The sequence below is a fragment of the Macaca nemestrina genome, chromosome 3 (assembly GCF_043159975.1).
Source record: "Macaca nemestrina isolate mMacNem1 chromosome 3, mMacNem.hap1, whole genome shotgun sequence".
In the NCBI taxonomy this organism is placed as follows: Eukaryota; Metazoa; Chordata; class Mammalia; order Primates; family Cercopithecidae; genus Macaca; species Macaca nemestrina.
The window spans coordinates 43,829,021-43,845,408 of record NC_092127.1 but is presented as its reverse complement, the minus strand read 5'-3'; the positions used below and the strand labels follow the sequence as shown (position 1 = coordinate 43,845,408).

Sequence of the window (16,388 nt, the reverse complement as noted above, 5' to 3'; positions counted from 1 at the left end):
TTATTATCTCCATTAGTGGAAACAGAGGTTTGGAGAGGTTAAATGATTCCTTCAAAGTCTCACAGCCCCTAAGGTGGAACTGAGATTCTAACTAGGGTTTCTCTGACCATACAGTTTGAGATCTTAATCTCTGGCTGTACTGACCCCACTTCTTAGGCAGAATTCATTTAGAAAATCTGTCCACGGCTGGGGACAGTGGCTCACGCCTATAATCCCAGTACTGCGGGAGGCCAAGGCGGGTGAATTGCCTGAGGTCAGGAGTTCAAGACCAGGGTGGCTAACATGGTGAAACCTTGTCTCCACTAAAAATACAAAAATCAGCCAGGCGTGGTGGTGCACGCCTGTAGTCCCAGCTACTCAGGAGGCTGAGGCAGGAGAATCGCTTCGAGCCGGGAGATGGAGGTTGCAGTGAGCCAAGATGGTGCGATTGCACTCCAGCCTGGGTGACAGAGCTAGACTCCGTCTCAAAAAAAAAAAAAAAAAAAAAAGTCTGTCCATCCACATTTGTAGTATCTGGTGGATGTAGCAGAGGATATCTACCCATAAGGCTACAACCATTATATTTCCAGGTAGACTAGATTTGCAAAATGTAGCAAAATTAAAGTATGTTTAACCAAATAAAATCATGAATGCTTTGATTAAAAAAAGAACAGCCAATAAGTGAGATGGAAAGCAGGGACAAGAAAGAATATACCATTTGATAAAATTAAACTTGCATGAGCTTTTCTCACACTTCCCGTATCAAAAGCTCAAGTCATAGCTCAACAGGTTAGGACACCATGAGTTTGAATAAAGTAGTAATTTCACACAACTGCTTTATCGTACTGGTTATTGATTTGTTCTGAAAGCATTCTAAGACCCCACGACCCGCAAAGCCCTTGCAGCTCTCATCTGTGACACTGCCATGGCCGGCCGTCTGTGTCATCAAGGCACCCAACTTATCTCCCTGTAGTTTCAGGGTCAGTAGTTCCTGCTATTGAAAACCCTGCTTTTTTTCCATGGGTTTATAAATAGGTTGTTTTAAGTGACCCCGAGCTGAAACCAAGCTTACAAGGTGTCAGGCTAGATGCAAGTTTTCTGCCCGCTGAAGCTTTAAATTTGCCAGACCTGATTTCTAAACACAGCTTAGGAAATAGTAACTAAAACAAATTTTCATTTTAAAGGCATTTCTTTTGAAGTCTCATCCTACTAATGAAATTCAACTTTGCAGGTTTAAAATATAAGTTTTTACTTTGGGAAGAAGTGACAGAGGATGAGGAGGGTTAAAGTAAAAACTAAGTCGGCTGAGTAAAATTCAGCCAACCAGAACTCCTGGTTAAATGGATTCTGAAGATGAAGGGCATGCTACTCCCAGGAGACAAAGGCAAATGATAGAAAACAAATTACATCATGGATTTAAATTTTTTTAATCTTCCAAGCTATTTCCTAAAGTCAGTAGAGGTTCTATCTGGTCACACTTTTTTAGAGCTATAATTCTGAAGAGTGATTACTTATCTATTTAGAAGGATTAGATAGCAAGATTTCCAAATAAACAAATACCTTAATTATGTCCACACATTATGCTTCTTATGGTAGGAAAGGAAACACTTTATAAATAATGTCAACAGTCAAATCATATCACAACTATCAGTGAAGATATGATTGCTATTAAGATGCTCAACGATAGTTATTAGAATTAAATAAATTCCTTTGAAAATTCCTGTGTCAGACATGTGGCTAATATTCTCTCTTTAAATACTAATGACAAGTCTTCCAGACAAACATTATCATTCCCATTTAACAGAAGAGAAAATTCAGAGTCTAAAGGTTAACTTGCTCAAGACCACTTAGCTAGTAAGTTGCATAATAAGATTTCAATTCAGGTCTATCAAATTCAAAAGCCCATGCTCTTTTGATCCCATGAGTTTCCTGCTTGATTCTGAGACAAAACCCTTCACATTAATGGGGTCAGCTAAAAAGATTTCCATCTAAGTTTTCCCCCATCTCACATAAGAGGGACTCATGGATTCTAGTCAACTCTTCTGTACATGTTTAGTGTAGGTTTGAGCTCCCCAGTTGTTTTTAATAGGACATTGAAAATTATGTCCTTGGATGTTTGGTAAATGTAATCCTGGGAATTATGATAGCTCAAACAATGACAGCCTCAAGGAGAGCTACAGTCTTGTTAGAAAGGGCCCCCAAGCCTCCCACAGGGCTAAATAAAGTTAAAGGCCAGGTGCCTTCAATGTCTTCATGCCTCCTACACAGTGTCTCTGCGTGTTCCTCTGAGTTTGCAAGCTGAGAGTAAGGCAGTAACAGACAAGGGCTCTCTCTCCAGGAAGGGGAGCAGGTTCAAGAGCCCTCTCTTTGGTGCTCAGTCCAGCAGCTCTTCCTGAACTTGGCTTTCCCTGCTTCTTGCTGTTCCCCAACCCTGCCTCTGGGTGCCCCAAGAAATGCGTCAGCACACAAGCCAGGCAGGCTGCTGCTCCCCTATAGGAGAGGACCACTCTCCAGTAAGTACATTATCTGGATATTGAAGGTTCTCTCTGCCTTTAAGTTCTTGGCTGCAAAGTGGACATTAACACCTTTCTGTTGAATTCTAACTTGCTACACGGAGTACTGTCATCCACACGCTCCATCAGTGAGGCGCCCTCCCTCGGCCAAGAGGGAGGTCAGCTTGCACCAGACCATGTACAGGAGCCCTGGCTGTGCCTGCCTCTCCAGGAGGTGCCGTCGGTAGGTGGCTTACCTTCATGTGGGATTTGAGATTGTCCTTGCGAGCACACCGGAATGGACAGAGCGGACACTGATGACTTTTTAAACCTGTGTGAATCACCATGTGCCGCTTCCAGTAACTCTTCCTTTTAATAACCAAACCACATATTGGACACTGGAAAGGCTTTCCACTTTCCTCTTCTGAGGCTTGGAAGAAGGAGAAAGAAAGGAACATTAAGGAAAACAAAAAGGTACATTGCATCTGGCATTAATTCACATACACTGCCGTATAAAAAGCACTAAAAATGATTTGGGGTTTTTTCTTGACAATTCCGAGATTTTATCCATAAGAAAGTTTTAGTACTGCTTTTCTTCAGGTAGAAACCCATATTCATCTAGTTACTTTCATCTGGGCTCCATTTTCCGAAATCTGATCATCCTGCCTTGTGAAAGTCTGACTTCCAGAGGCCATCCAGCACAAAGGAAGACATCTGCAAAGGGGCTTCGCCCGGCTTGTCCTAACTCAGGGCCCAGGGGCACCATCCACAGTCAGAGAAGCCTGAATGCAGGGGCTTTGTTTCCTGAAGGAAACTGTCAGACTCAAGTCCATGTCTGAATTCCTGAACTTGGAAAACAGTGAGAAATAAAAACAAATCACATGGGACAGAGAATAATGCACTGCTCCACACTGAAAACCAAACAGCTATCATAAACCTCACTCTCTGAACTCCAATGGAGACAAATTTTTGGATCCCTACTGCTGACTTGTTTAGTTGTGGCTTGAGCAGATGCTGCTGCCAGTGTAGCCATCAGGGGGTCTTAAGGTCAGGGTTTTTGACCCTTTTATTTCTGTCCCTTTGGTAGCCACTAACAATATGTGCTGCCTTCCTCTGCATGGTGACTGGGCTTTGCTGACCACTTTCGGAAGAGCTGCAATGGGGCCACTGCAAATGCTCCAATCTTTCAAGAAATTAAACAAACCAACTACCTCCTCCAAATAAAGCTAGGTCGTTCTCAAAGTGAAGGGTCTCTGTTGTGACACTATTGCTAAACTTCTGGTCTACCAACTTACATTGCTCAGTGCCACACTAGCCTCTGCAATTTGAGGATACAGGGAGTAAAAATAAGCAGAATCAAGGGCTTAGACATTTCTTTCTTAATCATAAGGAATCAGAAATATTTCAAAACCAGTTGAATGACTTGGCATATGTGCCCACAATAAAATATAGAAAGCACTTTTTAAAATGAGCTAGATCTACAGACGATGATATAAAAACATGTCCAAGATATTAGCACTGGTGGATAAAGCAAGATATAAAACCATATATCCAGGGTGATTCTATTTTTGTTTTCTAAAAAAATGGGGATCAGTCACAACTAAAACCATTAGGTGAAATATTAGCAGGGAACTTTATAAAGGATGGATCAAGTTGACAACACCTAAAACCACTAATTAATCTTAACATTACTAAAAATGGGGCAGATACCGTGTACCTTCTGATGTCATCTGTGAAATGTCCTTATAAAAAATTAAACAATCCTCTATATAACTAGCCCTTTATTGGAAATACAATTGATTTTTTTTTTTAAAGTGTTAAACACACCAATGGGATGAAATCAGCCAAATTTATAACGTGTGAATTCCTCAGGACAAATGACCCAGTTTCTTCAACATGTAAATGGCATTTTTAAAAGAGAAGAGGTTATGGAAAAATAAAGACTTAAGAGATATATACAAAAAAATGCAAGATGTGAAGCTTATTTGGATTCTGTTTAAATAAAACAACTGTAAAAGGACATTTCTCAGATAATTGAGGAAATACTGATTATAGCTTGGGTGTTCCAAAATATCATTTAGCAATTGTTATTCCTGTTAGATGTGATAGTGGAATTGTGGTTATTTTTTTAAGTCTTTATCTGTTGAAGATATATACATGGAAGTATTTACAAGAAAGCTGACCATGATGTCTGGGATTTGCTTTAAAATACTTGAGAAAAAATAAAGGGAGGGAATGGGAAGAATGGCATTAATAAATGGAACAAACAAAAAATGGTATCTTTTTACTTGCATGAAAACTTTCTGGAAGCATACCCAGGAAAACACTAAGCAGTTATCACTGAAGGATTGTGGATTAAAAGGAAGGAATCAGGAGGGAAACTTGTGTTTTCATTTCACATCCTTCTGTACTATTTGAATTTTTTAATGTACACGTTACCCTTCTAATTTTAAAAGAAAATATTCCCAAGAGTATACTTTAAAATAATTTCATCATGTATTTATTGGGTCAACTGAGTCTCTACATACAAAGGAACACTTCAAATGGATGGAACCAGAAGGTTCTGGAATAAAGTTACAGCGTTCTAAAAATGCAGTTTTACTAATACAGGTCTATTGGTTAGCTCAACCATGCAACTTGAAAAAGAATCAAGTCTGGAAATTCTACTTGTGACGTGTTCCACCACATGTATTTCCTTTTGTAATTAGGGGAGTAAGAGGAAATGAGGGTTTCCTTTTACTCTAGGAAGAGCACACCTTGTAGACACACATAAACAAGCATTTTTATTAACCCCCTGTAGCTTTTCTGCTGTCTGTTTTCGTGAATTGCCTCTGCCGATCTGGAGTCCTATTTGTAGTTATGTCTCTTGTCTTCTATGCTTCCTTGTCATTTCCTCCACCCTGATATTTTGATCATGAAGACTACATGATGAACAACAGACTGGAGAGAAAGGACTGAATAAGGCCTCTACGTGAAATTACTGTCATACACTACGGGGAAAAAAATCACAACAATGTCTATTTGGGGTTGTAAGAACATCAAAATAATAGGAAAGAGATAAACAAACAGGCTGTCATTGATCCCCATCTTCAAGAAGTATGTCCCACTATCAAATTCCTAAACTACCTAATTTTACAGAACTGTCTGGAAGAGGAGAGAAAAATTGAGATGTCTTCCACTGACCTGAGATTTCATGGCACACCATAGCAAGGCAATAAAAGGGCATTAGCTGAAAAAATGAACTCCGCCGGCTTTCCCTCACATCTTGCCTTGCCTAATGTGACCAATGCATTTCCTATTCTTTCTGAGACCCACAGTCTTCACCTTAATCAACAATTCTTTATTTCAAATGTATTACAGAGTACATTACATTTAACCCTGCATATTACTATTTCATATAAATCCATTTAGCTATGCTTCCTTAGTTTTAATTAGTAACAAAATACACGAGTTGGGAACAAATTAGGGTGCACTTGAACTGACTAGGAAAAAAATTAACACACAATGAAGAGAAACTAACTGCAAGAAATGCGGTCAAACAGCTACACTACTATAATTTTTGAAATTTTTAACTGATCACAGCAGGAAAGGAAGACGACAGAAACCAAATGATAAAAGAAACCCAAGTACCATGATTGATTTTCACCTTTGGCCAGTAATCTCCCCTGATAACATCTGCATTTTTATTTATTCAAGAAAGAAATTTCATATTTTAGTAGGATGCTCTCCATGTGTTTATGATGTTGTTAAGTACTTTAAAGAAGGGAGGAAGTAAGGTTGTATTCTATTTCGTATGCCAAACTATTTTCAGGGAACTGACAGCTGTAAATTTCACTTAAAGTTAGAACCTAAGGAAATATGACCACTTCCTCAGAATGAACCATACACTTTTGAGGCAACAGGATTGAAATGTTCATAATTTTGCCTAGTTTACAACTGCCTAATAAATAACTTTTCCCAAGTATATCACTAGCTACTTATTATCACTGTGAACAACACTAAATTCCACCAAATGCTAAGAGAACCAGTGGGATGAATAGCTGCTGATCTGCTCCTCTGGAGATAACTATTCTCTTCATAGGCAGTAATATTATTGGAATAAAAGAAATAATGAATGTGCACAAGACACCTGTCACATAGTAAATAGAAGCTACTTGTAGAAGCAGTTGTTGTATTAAGAGTAGTGACAATAAACAAACTCTAAACATGCCCTGCAAAGCTGAAAACTCACCATCAGAGCAGATGTAAATCTAAACAACTAACATCACATAATAAATACACGGTTCAGAGCTTGGCCCAACATGGTAGTTTGTTACTGGAGCCAATATGAAACCCATAAGCAGAAGTCCATAGTGTGGCTCAGGTAGGGTCTGGCTCAGCCTAGACAAAATACTGATGGATAATCCAGCCCAGCAGGGAAAAAAAAGACATGGAAAAGACAGTAAAGAGTGGAGGGAGGAATTGGCTGCAGTAGGGCCTGGAAGTCCTTACCTTTGTGTCTCCAGCACCCAAACAATGCCAGGTACAACATACAATTCAATAAGTGTGTGTTAGACCATAAGGAGATTAAATGAAAAAGGTTGGGTTAAGGGAATAGAGAGAAGTGAAATGAGGGCTAGAAATGGAAGGAAAAGATGCAGGAGGCTGCCAGTAAGTCCCAGTGGAACTTGTGTTAGGCCAAGAGTGTGTGTATGTCTTTCACATAGTGCCCCAATACACATTCTAAATGAATGGATGGATAAACAGATAAATGTTCATGTACTTAGACCTCAGCTATTTCCAAAAATGAACCTGGAGCAGCTTATATTAAAAATGCATATGGTATGACTACATCATTAATAAAGTACAGTGATATATGTTGAACTATTTATAATGAACAAGATCTGCCCAAAGCAGAGATGATCTTGTGGGAAGCTTGATATTGAATTTTAAGAAGCAACATTAAACTCAAAAATTAGGGGGAAAAAAGTTTGTTTTGAATTAATAAACAGAGTTTTAAAACACTGAGCAGTAAATATAAGCAAGGAATTCTAAAACAGGAAAGGATCTTGCCGATCATCCAGCTCTGTTTACAGATGAGGATACTAAACTGAGGTGGTATGCCGTGAGTCTCTCTACTAGTTAGTGGCAGAACTGAGATTACAGCTCATCTCTTCACTTCTGGTTTGCTGCTCTACCCTATTGCCTATGCATAAATCCCCAAAACAACAACAAAACTTCATTGGGCTAAAAAAAATTTTCTTTTTTTAAATCATGGAGGGTTGTAGTAGCTTAACCGCTTTAACACAAAGGTATTTTAAAAACAAATGTAACTGTTTTGTAGGCTTTGAAATCAAACTTCCTGTTGTTCAATCCTATGTGGTGATTTGCAGCAGGTCAACATAACTTGCAATTGGATAGTTTCTGCATATAGACCTTACCATAAACTTAAGAGTTCAAGATGCCTGGTGACCCTGGGTCTGCATAATCTGTGCATTATCATGGTCTTCATTCTGGACCTACTAACACTACCGGTGCACATCTGTGTAGGATGACGACCCATCTTCCTTCCTAACAATACACATGGATTTTAAATCTTTTAACAGAATTGCTTTGTCATGTGTCTCAAATGCTATTTCATGGCAACAAAAACAACCTAGATTAGCAATGGATGTCCCTGGGTTTATCTGTTATTATGGATGAAGACTTTATTAATGCCTATTTTAACTAGTAAATATTCAGAGAAGTCTGATATCTAGAGCCATACTAAGTTTAAATCACTGCAAAAATATAATTGAGATGAACGATGGACAGTTCTAAAAATCTTTGTTAAAAAGTGAATTTTCTAAACAGGTTCACGTATGGGATCATTCTCAGATTAAGGCTGATTGAGACTTATGGCCGGGCCCTGTGGTTCATGCCTGTAATCCCAGCACTTTGGGGGCCTGAGGAGGGGGGATCACTTGAGGCCAGAAGTTCGACACCAGTCTGACCAACATGGCGAAACCCCATCTCTACTAAAATTACAAAAATTAGTCGGGTGTGGGGGTGCATGCCTGTAGTCCCAGCTTCTCAGGAGGCTGAGGCACAAGAATTGCTTGAACCCGGGAGGCAGAGGCTGCAGTGAGCCGAGATTGCACCACCGCACTCTAGCCTGGGCTATAGAGCGAGACTCACAAACAAAAGATTTACTATAATAACCATGGGCCTAATGGGAGTATCAGGAGAGGTGATCTCCCTCTCTGGACTTTGTATGCTTTTGCAATAATTTTAATAACATCACATAAATATTAAAGAAAACAGCAGCCAGAAACCCGCTATGTATTGACCCACAGGAAATATTCTTAGTTCTCAGCTATATGAGACCAGGTTTGCTTCTAAGAATATTTACATTTTATTCAGTACAATAAGATGTTTTGGAGACCCTCTCTCTGAAACCCTCCCTGTTATTTCTTTTAACCAGGAGTATGGCATCCTGGGAATCTTGTTGGCCTTCTACAAGAAACTTTGTCTTTAAAATAAAAACCATTTATTTTATTCTTAGCTGCAACAGAACAGTAGCTTCAAAGAGAATTCAGTCAATGTGTGACATTTATCTTTATAGCAAATGGACATAATCTTCCCTCTATCGTGTCCCCTTTCAGAGGAGCTGTGTAGCATGTGCTGGGGGCGTAGGGTCACATGAAAGAAACCTCCCCCTCAAGTGTCACGTCTCTCTTGCAGGGCGGAAAGGCTATCGAGTGGTGGACTCTTGAAGGAATTAAATACACCATGACCTGGCAACCACTGAATCCTGTTCAAAAAAGAAGAATAAGGCCAAACCTAAAAGACGATTTTTTTTGTTCACGGTTTGGACTTCCCTTGACCTAAAGAAGGTCAAAGAAATGCTGGTGTCTAAATTACTCAAGGCAGAATCAGCTTTTCTAGAACATATCTCTTTGTAACTTAAGAATCAACTTTATATGCCTTTTCTTTTTTTGCACATTTTGAGAAATCGCTTTTTAAAAATGAAAGCCCTGCCTGAAATCAGGATGGTGTGTAGTTTATTTTTGTGGCTTTTTGTTGTTGTTCTTGGGGGTGGTTATTATTTGTTTACTTAACTCATTAGGCAACAGAAACTCTTTTCCCTGCTGTGAGAGGCCATTGCACCTATGTATTTTGAATTAGTTAAACTAAGATTTCCTTCTAAGGAAGAGGAAAGAATAATAATGACAAATGTTCTGAAACAGGGGTGATGGCTCTCACCACATTTCCATAATGCTTCTTAGGTAAACTGAAGGTACATCCCAATCCAGCCCCAGGTGGCCCCCAAACCAACAGTACAATGTGTGGAAGGTGGGGGAGGGAGGGAGAGAGAAGAAAAGGGAGTTGGGGAGGGTGGAGGGGACAGATGGAGATGACCCACCTTTCCTTCCACTCCTCAGATGCCAAAATCAGGGATCCCCAGTAACACCAAATCGTGTACCCATGATACAAAGACAAATAACAAAATTAGATAATCTATGAACTCCTTATTAACCCATAATCTAGCTAGGCTGCTGGGAAGTGATGACATTCACTTTAACTGAAAAGAGTGAGGGCGTCCCCTCTTCTGTTTCCAATCCATGCAATAACAAACAGAACTTGAACACAGGATGTGTCCACGTGGACATATGCAATATTTTTTGGGTAACAATTTCAAGGACCCTCAATTTCTTGGCAGTGATGTTTCCTCATGCATGAGTTTTACAAAATGAAAGATTTTTTAAATAAAATTACTCTGCCAATGAAGCTGCTTCTTCAAGTCTTAGACTGTGAACAGAAGCATGTTGAAATGGGGGAGTTGGGGTGGGGAGGCCTCACGTACAAGTCAATCAGCACAGGGTTCTATAACCCAAAACTGAGAAGTTCCTTTCCCTCCTCTTTCAGTTTGAACATTCTGAACATTCATTGATTAAAATATTAAGTGTTTCAGCAATATAATAAATTTAGTAAAAAGCAAAGTAAGAAACGATTTCTTATAGATCTCCTATATTCAATTATTCTGAGAACCCCACTGAGTTGCTGGCATAGATTAAGTGCATTAAACAAAAAAGGAACATAGTTTTTCCCTGGGGTGTATTTCCTACAACAAAACAAACAAAAAGTCTACCATTCACTGGAAGCTCATGACCTCTTTCTCATCTTTACATGTATCTAGTTGTTTGAGAGAAAAAAATTATATTCACAACTATTGCTGGTTATACCCGAGACTACTTTAATATGACAAAGCTACTACAGTTCGGATTTCAGGAAACATGGTTTTATCAGTCATTTCTTTCCAAGTCTTCAATCAACTAAAGTTTATTATTAATTCTGTATAAGCTTTTCCAAGTAACAAATGTCCACTTGAATGTCTACTAGAAACACCATTCACACATTTATTCAATAACTAGATATGCAGAATATATATATAATTACTATTTTCATTTTTAAATTTTTATTTTTTTGAGACAGAGTCTCATCCACGCTGGAGTGCAGTGGCAGGATCTCTGCTCACTGCAACTTCTGCCTCCCAGATTCAAGCAACTCTCCTGCTTCAGCCTCCCGAGTAGCTGGGATTACAGGTGCACACCACCATGCCCGGCTAATTTTTGTATTTTTAGTAGAGACGGGGTTTCATCATATTCGTCAGGCTAGTCTCAATCCCCTGACCTCAGGTGACCCACCTGCCTTGGCCCCTCAAAGTGCTGGGATTACAGGCATGAGCCACTGCACCTGGCCTAAAATTTTTTTATATATAGCCATACCTCTCTTTCTACCGCTATCCCTAAATGAAATTTCTATAAGTCAAGAGTGATTTTTTCCAATGTAAAATTACCCCAGCCTCCTTTGCTCTTCTCCTTGTTTCCTAATTTTGCCCATTTCTCTCCTTATTTCACCAGATGGCAGGTGAGAAGAGAGGAGAAACAGAACTTAGAACTGATAGACAATCCTAGGATTTTATTGACATTTCAGAAACTCTGGAGTGAACAGTTTGAATCACTGAGAGTCATAAAAGTCCCAGATACCCATTTTCCTCATTGTCTTCTGCTGTTGACTCAAGTTTTGAAGTAACTGTAATTAGCGCATATAGCTCACTCAGCCATTTAAATGGAAAGTTGTCATAAATGCATCAAATTGACGTTAACTGTGATCATTCAGTCAATTATTTGCCATTCCAAACCCTCTTCATCACTGTTGTTGAAAATAATCAAAAGTTGGCTAGATACACACAATGGCAATGTTTGTACCGATGAGGATGCACATAGCCTACTTCCTGCTCCAGTCTGGCAGGATATCCTTAAGAGACATCTGAAACCCCAACATGCATCCCCAGGAGCGTGTATTTGTCATGCACACAATTTTAAAGCAAACCAGAACAAGAAATGGTGTTTCCACTGTGAGAATTCAAGTGACTAAATTCCTCCCTAAAAAGATGAATAATTGTGAATGCTAAGGTCCTATATGACAGCGATTTCTCCTTTGGAAAGACTGCCTCCACTAGAAAAACCTTAGGATTCAAATTTTCCACATGCATATTCCTTCAAAATTGGATTGGCTTTGAATTAAATAAAGCATTCACAGGAAATGTGTTGATTATGTTTGATTGACAATCTTTTTTAGAGTTCTTATAGGACAAGAAATTTTAGAAGAATAGGATACGTGAAAAGGGCTTAAATTCCACAAAAAGTAATAAAAATGCTAACATAAAAGTATATGCTGTGATAAATTAGGGCAGAGTAGTTCCTGATTGTACAAAAGTCCATTTGTGATGGAGGCAGCAGGAGTGTGGGCTCTCCCTTGTCCACTATTTCAAAAGCAGTGGGTTTTTTTCCCCTATGTTCAGTGATGCCATGCACTCCATGACAAAGATGCTTTGATCTTCTCCCATTAAATATATCTTGTATGGACCTAGTCTGAACTTACTAAGAAAAAAAAAAAATCATTTGTATGAAAGGGAGGGAATGCTGCGTGTCTCTAAGATTATTCATTACCTTTCAAAAGTGAAGCTATTTGTGAAGTCTTTGTGTAATACGTACATGAAAGACTACTATGCTGCTTACTTAAAGTATTTTTGTTGTGCTCTTGCTTTCTATTCCTGCCTCAGATCAGATGGGGAACCCAACAGAAAAAGGCAACGAATAAGACACCATGGTTTATAGTCTGGAGGACTTACACGATGATTGAAAGAAAAGATGCCATACCTGAATTGGAGGGTTTAGAAACTCTTCCCTTAGGAACTGGGAGTAATAATAATTCCAGGGATTGTGGTGGTGGTGGTGGAGGTGGTGGAGGTGGTGGTGGAGGTGGCGGACTGACTTTTTCTGGTTTCTTCTCTGAAGGCGGGGGCGGTAGAGGGTCCTCAGGCAGCAGCGATGACTTCTCAGCCAGAAGACTGCCCGCAGCCCTTGCTGCCACCTCCTTCAGAAGGGCCGCTGAGGAAGTCATAGAAGCCAGGGAAAGGAAGGAGCTGGCCGGTGGAGGGTGCTCCTGACCGGGAGTCAAACTTCTCTCACTGACCTTCTTGGACAAAGCAGCCAAGGTAGAACTGGCAGACTGGGAGCTAAAAGGGGAGGAAAAGGACTCAAATCGCATGGTCTCCTCAGTCCTGGTGAGAGATTTGTCCTGCAAAACGGCATTGGCTGCAGCTTTCAGTTTTAGGATGGCTGAATCCGGAGACAAGCTGCAGGTGGTGGTTGAGTTTGGCAACCACTTACCTTGATTCCATATAAAACGGTTACTTGGAGTGTATTGGTCATTCTGTTCCTGCTTCTCGGCCAACTTCCTGGCCAGAACACTGAGCTGCTGGGCGTGGTGGGAAGGTGGGGAAAAGGAGAGGTTCGAGCCAACGTTCACGGGGGACTCCACTCTGCCATTGGCCGTGGCTGCAGCATCGAGTTTGAGGGAACCAGCCTCCAGCAGCCGCCTCAAGTTGCTGCTCAGGGGCTTGTTGGAGCCTGGGTCATCGTCACACAAAGAAGACACTCCCGGGGAAAGGTGATCTTGACACTGCAGTGAGTCTCGCAGGACCTCACCGTCCAGTGCCACCAGCTCCAGTGTGTGGCTGCTGGGAGTGGTGCTTCCCAAGGAGGTGTCGGGGGACGTGGACTGCTCCTGGATCCGGTCCTCCAGAGACAACTTATAGTTCTCCTGGACTTCCCCAAAGGATGCTTCTGACGGAGTCTCTGAAGAGTTTCCATACCAGTGTTCTCCTTCACTGAGCTCTCCCTCCGCCTCTTCCTGCCTACTAACATCTGGGGAGAATTAAGAAGATCAGGTTTACTCCCAAAGTGAACAGTAAGTAAGTCTCAAGACATTCAAATGGAGTTGATGACATGCTTTCTCTTCCCTTCCACCCAAGAACCAAATGAAAGGTGGCAACAGCCTTAACAGAATGTCAGACAGACTTGGCAGAAGCCTGAAAAAAGTAAAAAATGCCAAACAGGCAAAGGTAAAAACGTACCCAAGGAGTCCAGATAAGCTGAAATGGAAAAGAAGGAAAAAGAAAAATAGATATGGTAAAGAGGTAATTGGATGAAGAAACTGCTGTTTTCAGGGAATGGAGGGAATGGAAAGAAGCCTATATCCTTGTGAAAAACCAGCACAGTATGTTTAGCACTGTGACAGAATGAGAGAGGCAGCCTGGCATAGTGGGACACAGACCATGAGACACAGACAGTGGGAAGCGCTTCCCTACTTTCCAACTCCATGACTCTAGGCGAGTCACTGAGCTGGTTTGAGAATCCACTTCCTCCAGTGTAAGATGCAATTCATTTTTTAAAAAGCTTATCAAAAATGTAAATCATACCTGCTTAACTCACTCCATCAGTTGTTATGAAGCTTAAATCATAATAAGCGTGTGATCATGTTTTGAAAACAGTCAAGTACTGTATAAAATCAGACTTCATTAGCAAACACTACTCACATTTCTGACTTCTGACTGTGACAGTATCTCCCATGTTATGCATGCTACCTATTTTAGGGTCCTCAACTCCAGTTATCATCATGCTTGCCATGTTATTACAGGCAGCGATTAGGAATGTGTTCTTTCCCTCCACTAAGAGTCTCTTTTTGTTATTTTCTATTTATCGATCCACCACTACCACTCCCATAGCACTCCCATGCACCAGTTAGGCAGGCTCCTTGCCATTCTAGGGGCATTCACGAGCCCTGCCACTTTTCTCACGATATTCCTGCTATCTGAAATGTCTTTCCCCAGAAAAGCTGACTGTCCAATTCTATTTACCCTTCGACACCCAGCTCAAAGGTTTCTTCCTTACAATTCTCCCTGGAACTCTCAGTCAGAATGAACAAAACTAAGATCTTGCCTTCCCTTGGAGCTTACATTCCAGTGGGGGAAGACAAGTGTCAAACAAAATTAATAAATGGGCAAATAACATAGCATGCCAGAGGGTGATAAGTCCATGGAAAACCACATAGGGCAGGACATGGAGGTTGGGGAGTAATGGGCGGGAAGAGAGCTGCAATTTTAAATAGGTCGTCAAGGTGGAGCTTCACAGAAGTGGTGACATTTGAGTAAAGACTTGGAGGAAGTGAGAAACTGGCCATGCAGACGGAGAGTCACTGTGAAGGCCCTGCTGTGGGAACATGGCTGGCACGTCCATGGAGCAGCACTGAAGCCAGTGTGCATGGAGTGCAGTGAGTGAGGTCAGAGCAGTGACACAGGAGGTCAGAGAATACCATGAGTGAGTGTGTGTAAGCATGTGTATGACTGCGTATGCATGTGTGTGTGCATGTGCACACGCACTGTGGTGCAGGATTGGAGTCACGCAGATCCACAGGATGTTGTGAACTGCAGATACATCTTCCGAATTTGGCAAAACTGGGGACCACTGGATGGTTTGTGGCAAGGGAGTATTATGACGTGACTTATGTTGTTAAAGCATTGTTCTGGCTGCTGTGTGGAAAACAGACTCCAGCTACAAGGATGAGCAGCAGGAGGCCAGCTAGGAGGCTAGAATCCAGGTGGGGATTATGAAGGCTCAGCTCAGGACTGCAAGGGGTGAGAAGTGACCCAATTAGGTACATATTTTTATTGCAGAGCCAACATTCTCATATTTTGTTTATATTGATTTTATATTCCTCTAAATTATCTGTCTACAGTTGGCTTCCTTCTAAAGTGGTGCTCCTAGAAAGCAGGAATTGTATTTTATTATCTACATATTACACACTGTGCCTAGCACAATGTCTGGTCCCTAGTAGAGTTCAATGTATGTGTCGGGATTGAGCCAAAATCCCTCCTTGCACCAAGTTTTGCCATATAACACGCTGTTTCTGTTTGAAATAGAAATAACTAGAACTAGTAATGCATGAACTATACACTAATACATTGATCTTCCCATGCTATTTAGAGAAGAAATGTCACAAATGACAAATTCTCTTTCACGAAGCTAAAATTCTGCAACTCCTTCCTGAGATTCTTTATTAAGTTATCAAGAAAATGTAAAATATCAAATGGAATTTGCTGGGAAAAAAGCAGATTAAATTGAATTTTCTCTGTTAAAAACAGTCTGGTTCTTTGTGATCTGCCACATTTCCTTCTTCCCACTTGATTTCAACATTTTTCATCTTTCTTGAAATTGGCGGCAACCCTAAACTCATCATTTCTCCAGTGGCTTCTTGGAGAGATGCTTTTTACCAAACACCAAGCAGTCAACATCGATTTCAACAATAGGGCTAATTTTATGTTTCTTTGGCAAGCCACCTTTCTTGATTTCAGATTAAACATCTCATTCTCCAGTAGAATCACATAGGAAGTATCCTATAAATAGTAAGTCAAAAGTTTAAAAATCCCTACAGTAAGAATTTGTTGAATATCTGCTCAAAGAATCTTTAATCTTTACTATTAAATGAAGTACACTCATTAAGTGAAGGAATGGGAAAATATATTTTTCAAATTTAAATACTTTTAGGTCA

The 16,388-nt window shown here is 40.4% G+C and overlaps 1 protein-coding gene across 9 annotated transcripts in view; it reads right to left on the bottom strand.

Annotated features, from left to right (window-relative positions):
- The window catches only part of LOC105463419 (zinc finger protein 827), a 173,833-nt gene that overhangs the window by 124,257 nt on the left and 33,188 nt on the right, over positions 1–16,388 (bottom strand). For 8 of the 9 annotated variants that reach the window (XM_071092970.1, XM_071092968.1, XM_024787242.2 and 5 more), the window contains exons 2-3: positions 12,656–13,705; positions 2,729–2,901 (exon numbers count right to left, since the gene is read on the bottom strand). In XM_071092970.1, coding sequence (XP_070949071.1) covers positions 2,729–2,901; positions 12,656–13,705 — 1,223 coding nt within the window. The remainder of the gene's footprint in view (positions 1–2,728; positions 2,902–12,655; positions 13,706–16,388) is intronic. The other variant, XM_071092969.1, reaches the window with a different exon arrangement.